Source organism: Urtica dioica, chromosome 6, assembly GCF_054948205.1.
Source record: "Urtica dioica subsp. dioica isolate 48M chromosome 6, U.dioica_male_clone48M_v1_H2, whole genome shotgun sequence".
Lineage (NCBI taxonomy): Eukaryota > Viridiplantae > Streptophyta > Magnoliopsida > Rosales > Urticaceae > Urtica > Urtica dioica.
Window position 1 is genome coordinate 36728087 of NC_142761.1, and position 12042 is coordinate 36740128.

Here is a 12042-nt window from a genome sequence, read left to right on the forward strand (position 1 = left end):
TAATTTGTCATGTTTAAATATATATTGTTGGAATTGATATATAATTTGTTATATGTTAATTGTAGAATTGTTTATGATTATGTTTTGTAGGAGCTTGAAAATGCGTCGAACTAAAAACACGGCGGGCTCCAAGGCTCCGAGCTCTTCCTAAGGTCAGAGTAAAGGAAAAAGCAAGCGACCTCGTCAACAGTCTCCCGAAGAGGAATACAACTCGAATATCTTTACTAGCAAGGTCACGGAGGAACGTTACGACAAAATCTTGCCGCGTAACACTATCCATGAGAGAGGATTCAATGTAAGCAATACGTCGGATATAGGAAAGCAAATCCGCATCAACATAGTTGGTCATGATTGGGGGAGGTACTGTGCTGTACCCGAGTTCGATTCGAACGTCAACTTCGTGTACGAATTCTACGCAAACTTGCCGGACTCCCAAGGTGATGTTGTGACGGTCCGTGGGAAACCGATCGATATGAGTGTCGAAGCTATCAACGATCTTCTTGGGACCCCAGATGTGCCTTTCGAGAATGAGGGCTATCGAGAATGGCTAAGAAGTTGCAGCCATCAGGAGATGTCGCAGGTGTTGTGCATTCCGGGAGAGGATTGGGTCACTGAAAAAGGAAAAAGGGTACTCAAGCGTGACCAACTCACCAGGATCGCTACAGCGTGGATTTACTTTGTTTGCGCTCGTCTCTATCCGATCAAGCACTTCACCACTCTCGACGAGGATCGTATCCAGGTGTTGTTCTGCATTGTTAAAGGCCTTTCCATTAACGTCGGTCGATTCATCTATACTTGGATGAAGAAACTCGACTATACTAATGAACGACACGGTTTGCCATATCCGTCGATCATTACCGGCCTTTGTACAAATGCGGGTGTACTACGCTCGAAAAGGGATACGATCAACAGTCCAATGGGGCCTATTACGGATTCCATTATCGAGCGGTACAAGATTAGGGAGGATCCACAAGCGGAGGAAGCGGAGGAAGAGGGGGAAGATGGGGAAGCGGAGCCCCTATTGCGCTTACCAGCACCTCCGGTAATCGACCCCGCCACCATCGACTACATTGCTCATTGCTCCAACTATCTCGTCGGGGGGTTCCAACACACGCAACAGTACATGCACCAACAAGCGGAGTATGGCGCCTCTCACATCAATCAATTGAACGATCTCTACTCTCGGTGGGACATCAACCAAGAGAATCAGGTGTTATTTCCTCCATATCCTTAGTACTCCGACTATCCGTACGCACCACTACAGTGGCCACCGCATATGGCACCTGCTCAATATCCGACGAACCCACCACCACCACCACCGAATGACGAGTAAATTTCAAGAACCAACAACACCAACTCTTCCATATGAATTTCAAACTCTTTTTAAATTTAAGTTTCAGTTTAGGACTCGCTTGGTTTATTTATGTTTATGACTAGATTACTGTGTTTTATTTGTGTGTTTGAAACTTCAGTCTTTGTTTGAGACTCGTTTGGTGTGTTTTATTTCATATATGTTTGAAACTTGATGTTATATGTTTAAGACTAGTTTGGTTTGTTTTATTGATTGTAGAAATTTTAATTGAATGATCATTTTTAGTTGGAGAACAGGTTAAATATTGGAAAAAAAGTGAATGATTAGGTGGTAGAGTGCTTCTTCGCCGCGGCTAGGTACCTTTCTCGCCGCGGCGTGACTAGTCTCGCCGCGGCACCGTATAGTCCCCGCCGCGGCGAGTGCTCTGCGCCGCAGTTAAAATATAACTTCGCCGCGGCGAGATTTTGATTTTATTAATACCGAGAGTCTGTGTTTTTTGAGAACTTGTCTCGCCGCGGCGAGGTGATATTCCCGCCACGGCGAACTACCCTCGCCGCGGCATGGAATATACGTTGCCGCGGCGAGGTTTCTACGACGCTTGTTTAAGCGTTGTAGAAAGGTTCTCGTCGCGGCAGAATTTGTATACTACCGCGGCGAGATTTTGATTTTTTTAATACCGAGAGTCTGTGTTTTTTAAGAACTTGTCTCGCCGCGGCGAGGTGATATTCCCGCCGCGGCGAACTACCCTCGCCGCGGCATGGAATATACCTTGCCGCGGCGAGGTTTCTACAACGCTTGTGTAAGCGTTGTAGAAAGGTTCTCGCCGCGGCAGAATTTGTATACTGCCGCGGCGAGATTTTGATTTTTTTAATACCGAGAGTCTGTGTTTTTTAAGAACTTGTCTCGCCGCGGCGAGGTGATATTCCCGCCGCGGCGAACTACCCTCGCCGCGGCATGGAATATACGTTGCCGCGGCGAGGTTTCTACAACGCTTGTTTAAGCGTTGTAGAAAGGTTTTCGCCGCGGCAGGATTTGTATACTGCCGCGGCGAGATTATTCTGCCGCGGCGAGAGTTGTACTCAGCCGCGGCGAAGTCGGAGAAATGTAATTTTAATGTAAATGACATTGTATAGAGAAATTTTGAATGAAAAATAACGTTGTCCATAGGAGAATAACATAAAATCCAAAATGAAAATACATTATCTAAATGTTCAATATCAAACAAAAATAGGATCTATATCCTTACGAAGTAGATGTGAAACATCGTCATCATCAAAATCATCCATCTCTTGATCAATTGGCGGTAATCCTGATGTGAACGGAGGAATGCTAGACATGTCTAAGTTGAACGAATCTCCACGGTAAGCGTCTTTAACTTCCATCCCTTTCTCCCATAACATCTTCAAATCATCGACCAATGGTGCCAAATAGACATCAATATCATTTCCTGGTTGATTCGGTCCTGAAATCAAAAATGTTAACATCAAGAACTTTCTCTTCATACATAGCTTTGGAGGGAGATTGTAGTTCACAAGTATAACCGGCCAAACACTGTATTTACTGCTCATCATGCTGAACGGGTTCATTCCATCAGAAGCTAGACCAAGGCGCAAATTTCGAGTATCAACACTGAAATCCTTATACTCTAAATCGAATGATTTCCACTGTGCAACATCAGCAGGATGTCTCAACATACCATCATCGATACGCTTTTCGGAGAGCCAAACCATGTTCTTCGCGTGTTTGACACTATTAAACATTCGACGAAAGCGCGGCATTGGAGGAATGTACCATAACGACTGAAATATATTTAACGAAAATCGGTAATAAATAATGAATATGAGCTACATGTATTTCCTAATCAAGTGATGAAAATGTACGTACCTTAACTGGAACTCCTTTAACCCCGTTACATGGAATTTTACCCTTCTTCCACCGTGACTCTTTGCACGTCAGACATTCATCTAGATCTTCATACTCGTGTCTATATAAAACACAATCATTTGTGCACGCATGGAATTTCTCGTACTTCATGCCTAATGTACCCACAGTCTTCTTTGCTTCGTACATACTTAAAGGTACTTTATTGTCTTTCGGAAATGCTTCTTTCAGTGTTTCCAACAATAGAGTAAAACTAGTGTTTGTCCAACCCCCCGACGCCTTCAAATGAAATAATGTAACTAAAAATGACAACTTCGAATAGCTTGTACACTCTTCATATAATGGTGTCTCCGCATCATTCATCATGGACTCAAACAATTCCGGTCGCTCAACAAAATCGTCCTCCAAATCATTCATCATTCCGCACATATCATCAATATCATCTTCAACATCATCCTCATTTGCCATAGAACGAAAAACCTCACCATGGTAGAACCATCTTTGATACGAGGTCATTATTCCATATGCAAACAAATGGGTCCGAACGACATCAATCGAAAAATGTCTATGATTTCCACATTTAATACAAGGACAACGAATAGATTTCACATCTACCATGTTCTCTCTAGCAAAATCACAAAACTCATGTACACCTTTCCGATATATCTCATTCAATCTATTCTCCCACATCCACTTTCTCATCTTCATAGAAAAACCCTAATTATACAAAAAAAAATTGCCCATTCTAATTAGTAAACTATCAAGAGAACAACAATTAGAACAAGTTAAAGAAGAACTTACAAGATTTGAATGTGTAGATGAGACTAGTAAACGAGGACGCTCTAGAATGAGTAGGAAAGGTACTGGAAATATTTTTTTGAGTGAGGTTATGAGAGAGTTCAAAGTGAAAAAGATGAGAAATGACAATTAATATCACCAGTCTCGTGTCACTCGCCGCGGCGACATTTCTACTTCGCCGCGGCGAGACATTCTACAACGCTTCCATAAGCGTTGTAGAATGTCCTCGCCGCGGCAAAAATATGCGTTCGCCGCGGTGACACAATCCCGCCGCGGTGAGGTACAAATCTCGCCGCGGCAGGAGTCCTGCGCCGCGGCGAGGCTCCTACAACGCTTATTATAAGCGTTGTAGAAGCAGCTCGCCGCGGCGAGAAATATACATCGCCGTGGCGAGCTCCTACAACCCTTAGAATAAGCGTTGTAGGAGCGTTTTAAAATCTGAAAATTTCAATTTTTTTTAACTACCCGCCCATTTCATATTCTATACTTAGCGTTTTTTTTTCAATTTTCCCTCATTCTTATTCCTTATTCTACTTCATTTCTTCTCATCTCTCTCTCCACTACTCATCTCTCTCGTCCCTCTCTCTCTCCGCCACTCTCTTGCCGCCCCGCCCCTCTCTCGCCACCACTCTCTCTCTCTACTCCTCTTTCTTGCCGTCGCTCTCTCTCCGCCCCTCTCTCTTCTCGCCATCGCTCTCTCTCCGGCCACCACCCTCTCTTCTCGCCTCCCCTCTCTCTCTGGCCCTCATACTCTCTTTTCCCCGCCCCTCTCTCTCCGGTCCTCACCCTCACTCATTGCCTCCGCGTTGACCCCGCCCAGCCTCCTCCTCGCCCCTGCCCCGCCTCCACCTCGCCCAGCCCGGCCTCCACCTCGCCCAGCCCGGCCTCCACCTCGCCCAGCCCCGCCTCCACCTCGCCCAGCCCCGCCTCCACCTCGCCCCTTTCCCCGCCTCCACCTCGCCCCTGCCCCTGCCTCCACCTCGCCCAGCCCCGCCTCCACCTCGCTCCTGCCTCGCCTCCACCTCGCCTCTCGCTCGCCACGTCCTCGCCTTCACCGGGTATATTATTTCCCAACTTGTTTTGAATTTAATTTGATTTATGTTATTATTTAGTTAGAATTTGGTATTTATTCGAAGTTAGAAAGAATTTGTATTGGATTTTAGTATATTGGATTTGAATTCGTTGTATTTGAGTTTGATATTGATTTGAAGTTGTATTTAAGTTGGAATCGGATTGGATTTGAGTTAGAAATTGAGATTATGTTTTGAATTTTGTATATTAGATTCCATGTCGTCCACTACTACTACTTCTAGCGGTAGTGGTAAAAGAAAAATTAGAAGACAACTAGCGCTTAACTCCGATGAACAAGGAAAACGAAGAAACACTCTTATGGGTCGGGTTAATAAGGCTAAAACACTTGGTAAAAAAATCCCGGTACAATTTGATGATAAAGGGCAACCAATCGGTAAAGAGAGTGATGAGTTGTCGAGTTACTTTGGCGTGTTAGCAAGAGAACACATTCCACTTTCGATGCGTGATTGGAGATGTAAAGACAACGCCCAAATTAAAGAACGGATTTGGAACGAAATGCAAGAAGGATTTACGATTCCTATCGAACAAAAACACGATTGCCTTATGAGAGTCGGAGAAGCGGCAAGGTTATTTTGTCATGAGATATATAACGATCTACTCAAAGACATAGTCGACGAACCAATCGCCTTAAAGAGACCGGCTTGTATTTTGAAATTCTATACAAGTATCACCGAAGAAGATTAGATAGCATTTGTTGAGTATAGACGAACCGAAATGTTCAAACAAACATCGGAACATGGGAAATCAAATATCGAAAAAAGTGTGTACAAATCTCGAACAGGCCGAAATGGATATCGAAAGCTTGATCAAGAAAAGGTTAGATTCATTTTTTTCTTTTAGTTATTCCAAATGTTGAAATTATTTTTTAATTTATTATATAATTACTTCTTACTAGCATGACGAAACGGGGGAATGGCCTACGAAAGAGGAACTTTGGATTGACTCGCGAATGAAAGACGTAGATAACTACAAGGATGAGAAAGACAAATTGATGGGAGAAAAAATCGAAAGTTCTTTACCTTTGTTATAACAATTAACCTTGTAATTTTATTTTCAAATAATTTTATGTGTAGAAAACGTTATCACAACAAGCATCGCAAGGGACATGGTTGCCGGAATCGGGTAAGAGTATTTTGCAAGAAGCTTTGGGAACGTCGCGAGTTTGCGGTCAATCCAAACACACGTCGCGTTTTAAGTACTTTGTTCCTCCAACGCCCAACGAAGAAGTAATGAAGATGCGTCGGGAAATGAGCGAGTTAAAGTCTTTGGTGATGAAGGCCTTCGGTGGAAATGGTAGCATTAATGTCGAGTCGCCTAGTGTCGAGCAAGTGGAAGAGAATCTCAACGCGAAGGTTGTTGATGATAAAGAGATGGAAAATGTTGAAGAACACATCAATGAAGCGGTCTCTTTAGGTATGTTTAATTTTTTTTATCTATTTATTAATAAAGATAAATTTTTTGGTATTAAGTTATTGATAATATTCTTGATTTGCTTAGAACACGACGATGTTGATGATCGTCCGAAGATCGATCCTATCATTGTTGATGATCGTCCGAAGATCGATCCTATTGTTGTGGAAAAACCCAATAGTGTTCGTGCTAGTTGCTCATTGAATCCAACCACCCCAGTGACACCGACTTCGGATGAAAGCGTCGAGTGTCTTCTTTTCATAGATGATGTTGTGAAAGGAGGCATGATTCATGTTGCAAATGGGTGAGCATACTTAAATGGGAGCGTAGTTCACTCTTTACCTTTGAAGGAAGGGAATGTACGTGTGACCGTTTTGGGGGTTTTGATTAAAAAAGCAAAATTGCCAATTCCCACCGAAGAAGCTCAAACCATTGAAGATGCCATAGGAGGATTTGTCTCGTGGCCGAAGAGATTGATCGAAATGGACACGGGAATAGAGAGTCGCGGTCCGGTTGTCAAACAACTCTCAAAGCTCAGTTTTGAGAGTGAACCTAGCATCGATGATGCTAAGAAGATTCCGTACAAGATGATTAATCCAAAGTTTCGATTGCTCGCTCAACATGCCAACAAAGTAATGTTACCGGAAGGGGATGTGATTATGGTCAATGTTAGTCCAAGTCTCGCGGCTATCCCAATTCCGGTGTCATTTGAAGATGTTTCCGACTTTTTGCAATACTTGGAAATTGGCGCGGGGAGCATAACGGTCTATATGGAGTAAGTGTTTTCTTTATATGTGTTTTTAATATAAATATTCAATATTTAGTGTTTTGATCAATCAAATACTTGTTTGTCATAGCTATCTACGCTCGAGGCTAGAAAAGGCGAAGAAGAGTCGAGACTATTGTTTTATAAATCCGGGCTTAAGTTCGTACATCGAAAACAACGACGAGGACGCTTGTTTGTCAAAACGAGTCAAGGACGTTGGAAACATTGTACGAAAATGCAAATTTGGTGAACTAGCTTTGATGCCGTACAATAAAGGTGCGCATTGGATGCTCGTTGTCCTCGACCCTTGGAGAGATAGTGCTATGTTCTTCGACCTGTTAAGAAATAAAATTCCAATCGATTTAACTCGATTGATAAAAAGGTAATATTTTGATTTTTTAAACTATTTTTTATTATAAATCATTGTAGAGGTTTTTTCTCTTATGATTTCCGTGTTATAGGGTTTTTGTGGATTTCAAGCTCGAGCACCAAAACGCCCATAATAACGGACAGTCAACGTACATCAATGCTTGGAACGCTCCGAGACAAACCGGAAACACGGAATGCGGGTATTTTGTTATTTCGTATATGCGCGATATCGTCGTAGGAGGTGTAGGAAAATTAGAAAGTAAGAAAAACTATACAAAAGAGGATTTAGAGAGAGTTAGGGAAGAATGGGTAACTTATGTACAAACATTTATTCATTGTGATGATTAGTTAGTTTTTGTATTCAATTTTAGATGTAAATATTTCTTTTGAATGTTTTGAAGATGTAGATATTATTTTTTGGATTGAAGGTTATTTTCAGGTGCCATATTTTTTACACCGGGTTTTAGTACGTGTAAAAAATGATTTCGGCTTCAAAATGAAGCCTTCGCCGCGGCGACTTAGACATTTCGCTGCGGCGAATAACGTTAGCCGCGGCGAAAAATAAGAGTCGCCGCGGCAAAAAAGATACCGAGAGCACATTATTCATACATCAAAACCTCGCCGCGGACCGCGGCGAGTTTCTTAAAAAATAATCAGAAAGCTTCTACAACGGATTTTTATCCGTTGCAGAATACCCTCGCCGCGGCGCAAAACCTACGTCGCCACGGCGAGACTCTCGCCGCGGCTAAGTATAATTCCCGCCGCGGCGACATGATTCTACAACGATTTGACAATCCGGTTTAGAATGTTGTCGCCGCGGCGCGGAACGTACTTCGCCGCGGCAAACAACTCGCCGCGGCGAAGTATAATGTCCGCCGCGGCGAAATGATTCTACAACGGATTGAAAATCCGTTGTAGAATATCTCGCCGCGGCGAGAAATATACTTCGCCGCGGCGAGATGTTTGAAAATATTTAAAAATTACACAATGGATTCAAACCGTTGTAGAAGCTTCTACAACGCTTAAATATCCGTTGTAGAATCTTAGTTTCTACAACGGATAATTAAGCGTTGTAGAAAGCTGTTGGATTCTACAACGGATTTTTAAGCGTTGTAGAAGCTTCTACAACGCAGGATTCTACAACGCTTGAGAAGCGTTGTAGAATCATTCTACAACTGTTTTTAAGCGTTGTAGAATCCTAGTTTTGTAGTAGTGTTTAAATGAATAATTACCAAAAATATTCAAATAAGAACGTAGAGTAAATGTATTAATATCTGGAGACACCTGTCGTCGGAGACCTATTCGTGTGAGAAGGGGTTGCGGATCGATTGGACTGACGAGCTTTGTAACTTCAGATCTTCCGGGAGCAATTATCACGAGCTAGCATTTAAAACTCATGAGGGGCTGACGTAATACCTAAATCTGCTAACGATAAATAGATGGACTTGGGCCCAACTAACTTGGTCAAATCATTCTCTCGTTAGATTGAGGTTTTCCAAAATTTCATTTTCTAGACCCAAAAGTTATGGAAATATCTCAATTAGACCCGCTAGTTAAAAAATATCTAAAATTGGACTTTTGTACCAATTTTGGACGAAAATACCCTTAATTCAAAATAACTCATATTATTCTCTCATTTTCAAATCATCTTCATCACAATTCTTGTCCCTTTCGAATTGGTTGCGCTAGGATTAGAACTCTCGGTGGTCGAGCTCGTCAGAACGTGTCGGAATCCATCGGAACTCGTCGGAACGTGTCGGAATCCATCTTTGGAGGTGAATTTTTTTTTTTAAAAACTAGGAATTTCCGATGGTCTTTGTCGGAATCCATCGGAAATTTCCGATGAAGACCATCGGAATCCATCGGATTCGGTCGGATCCGACCGAATCCGATGGATTCCGATGATCTTCATCGGAAATTCCCAGTTTTTTTTAAAAAAAAAAAAAAAAAAAGAATTCACCTCTAAATCTCATTCAAATCAACCTTAAAAAAAATTAAAAAAATTAACCTCCAATTCGGTCGAATTTGGTGTGGTGGGCGTTGGAACTCGTCGGATTTGGTGTGGTTGGGCGTCGGAATGGGGCTCACGTCGGATTTGGTGTTCTTTGGTGTGGAGAGAAAATAAGAGTGAGAATGAAAGAGATGGAAAGAGATGGAGAGAGGGTTTATTTTTGAATTAAGGGTATTTTCGTCTAAAATTGGTACAAAAGTCCAATTTTGGATATTTTTTAACTAGCGGGTCTAATTGAGATATTTCCATAACTTTTGAGTCTAGAAAATGAAATTTCTCTTTCCAAAACTATGTTGAAATACATAAAAATCGGAATCCGTCCCACTTGGAATTCGGAAGAAATTAAAATCTAATGATTTTTACTTATTCTGCTTTATCTGTTGATATCTCTGGAGAGTGATCAGGAATGATTCTTGTGTGATGCGTTATACATATACTTTTCTTTTTATTACCTGGAAATGATACGGTGTAAGCTTTTACGATCAAATAAAAACAATAATAATAATAATATTATTATTACTAGTATCATGCTTTATTTAAAGGACACAGGAGTCTAATGCCGAAGACAACAAGTGTTCTAATTAAAGGGAAAGCATAGAGACTCATAGGAGCTGATCTGACGACAAACTTGGTCCCGGTGGATCTCCCAACTGCACACCCTACAGTTGGCTGTGATTCCATTGCGGGCAGAGAAGATATCATACCAGTGACTTACGGTCTCGCCCTTCTCTCCCTTAAACAAGAAGTTGCAGTAAAACAGTGTCGTCATCGAGAAGTTGATTCTGAACTTGAACTCGAAGGTCTTTCCCGGCTGGAGGATCTGAGTCCCAAGGTCGTTGTCTTTGGACTTGCAGTGAACTGTGAGGTCAGTTTGTGGTTCGGCCAGGGTGTTGTTTATTATCACTGTCCGTTTCTGAAACTGTCCCTTGCCTAACCCAGTGGCGTAGATTAACATGAAGATGATGATGAGTAAAGAGCTTTGAGTATTCATGGTTGCAGAGAGAAAATGTAAAGTGACTGAATATAAGAAAATATCATGCTTTTTTTTTATATAGGGATATGGATTTATTGAATTGGATGGAAAATATTCATAATTTTTTTGTAGTTTATTTTTGTTAACTAATAATCATGTTGTGATAATTTAAGATCAGGGTGTAATCATAGTAATGATTCTAAAAGTTTCATGATATATTACCGGTTTAGAAGTTATTCATTTTATTTTACGGTCTTACCTTTTCTTGAAAGTATTTAATAATACACACAAGGATTTGTTTTTTTTTTTTTTTAACAGTGTAAATTAATGTTGCAATTCCAAGTATCACTAAGCACTACGCTAGACGTTGGGTGTGTTTTAGTGTTCTCAAATTGAAGATTTGAAATAACGGAGAAGGCAATAAAGGAGAGAGCATGTCATATCCGTAGATCCAATGATCAAAACCTCGCTAGTCTTCAGCGACCATCAATAATTAAATTTACACATTTAGGCACGAAATAAATAGACGCGTCAAGTCACTTCTACAGATACGACTAGCCACGTCAGTTTCGAAATTTCTGAAAATATATTGGACTCGAGATTTGCTCTGCTTTTGTTAAATTCGCTTGAGAATAGACAGGACTTGTGTTGGAATAAAGTTAATAAATTTTATTTATTAACATGTGGATGGCTGATTTTGTTTGCCAAAATCGGACCTAAGTTGAATGAGAAATTGACGAGCTGGGTCGAGCTGGACGAAGTGACGAAGTCATTCAGCTCGACTAGGCGAGGTCGAACTGAACCAGCTCGACTGGAGACGTCGAACTGGATCAACTCGACTAGGAGAGGTCGAACTGGATCAGCTCGACTAGGCGAGGTCGAACTGAACTAGCTCGACTGGACGAGGTCGAACTGGACTAGCTCGACTGGGCGAGGTCGATCTGGACGAATTGACGAAGTCATTCCAGTTCGACAGAGGGCGAGGCCAACGTACTTGAAGTAACGAAGTCATTCCAGCTCGACCTGACGACCTGGACAAGACGAACTGGACAGGACGAGCTCGACTTGATGAGCTCGACCAGACGAGCTCGACTAGAAGAGCTCGACCAGACGAGCTGGACTGGACGAGCTCGACTTGACAAGCTCGACCAGACGAAGTGGCGAGCTGTATGGTTGAGAATTAAAACCTACGGTTTTTAGCTTTAAATGCGTTTGCATTTTAATGCCATTAAGGCTGAACGTCTGGACGGTTGAGCTGGGTATATGGCCGAATGATAACAGCCTCATGATGAGAGTTAAATGCCTTTAATTCTGAGCGGTTTTGACTGGTTCAAATCCATAACCTCTAAGCCTTGGTCGCCTATATAAGTGAAGTTTAAGCTCTCATTCAGGATACCGAAAATTAGAGGAAAAATCCATTGATTCCCCAC

General features: G+C 41.9%; 1 protein-coding gene across 1 annotated transcript; it reads right to left on the reverse strand.

The window, feature by feature from the left end:
* Nucleotides 1-10216: 10216 nt before the first annotated feature.
* On the reverse strand, nt 10217-10630 carry LOC149393860 (S-protein homolog 29-like). The gene has a single exon (XM_089618193.1). It carries the CDS (start codon nt 10628-10630, stop codon nt 10217-10219), a length of 414 nt encoding a protein of 137 aa, XP_089474319.1.
* Nucleotides 10631-12042: the final 1412 nt, after the last annotated feature.

Excerpts from the sequence above, each read along its gene's own strand:
- LOC149393860 (XM_089618193.1), bottom strand. The coding sequence starts at position 10,630 with ATGAATACTCAAAGCTCTTTACTCATCATCATCTTCATGTTAATCTAC.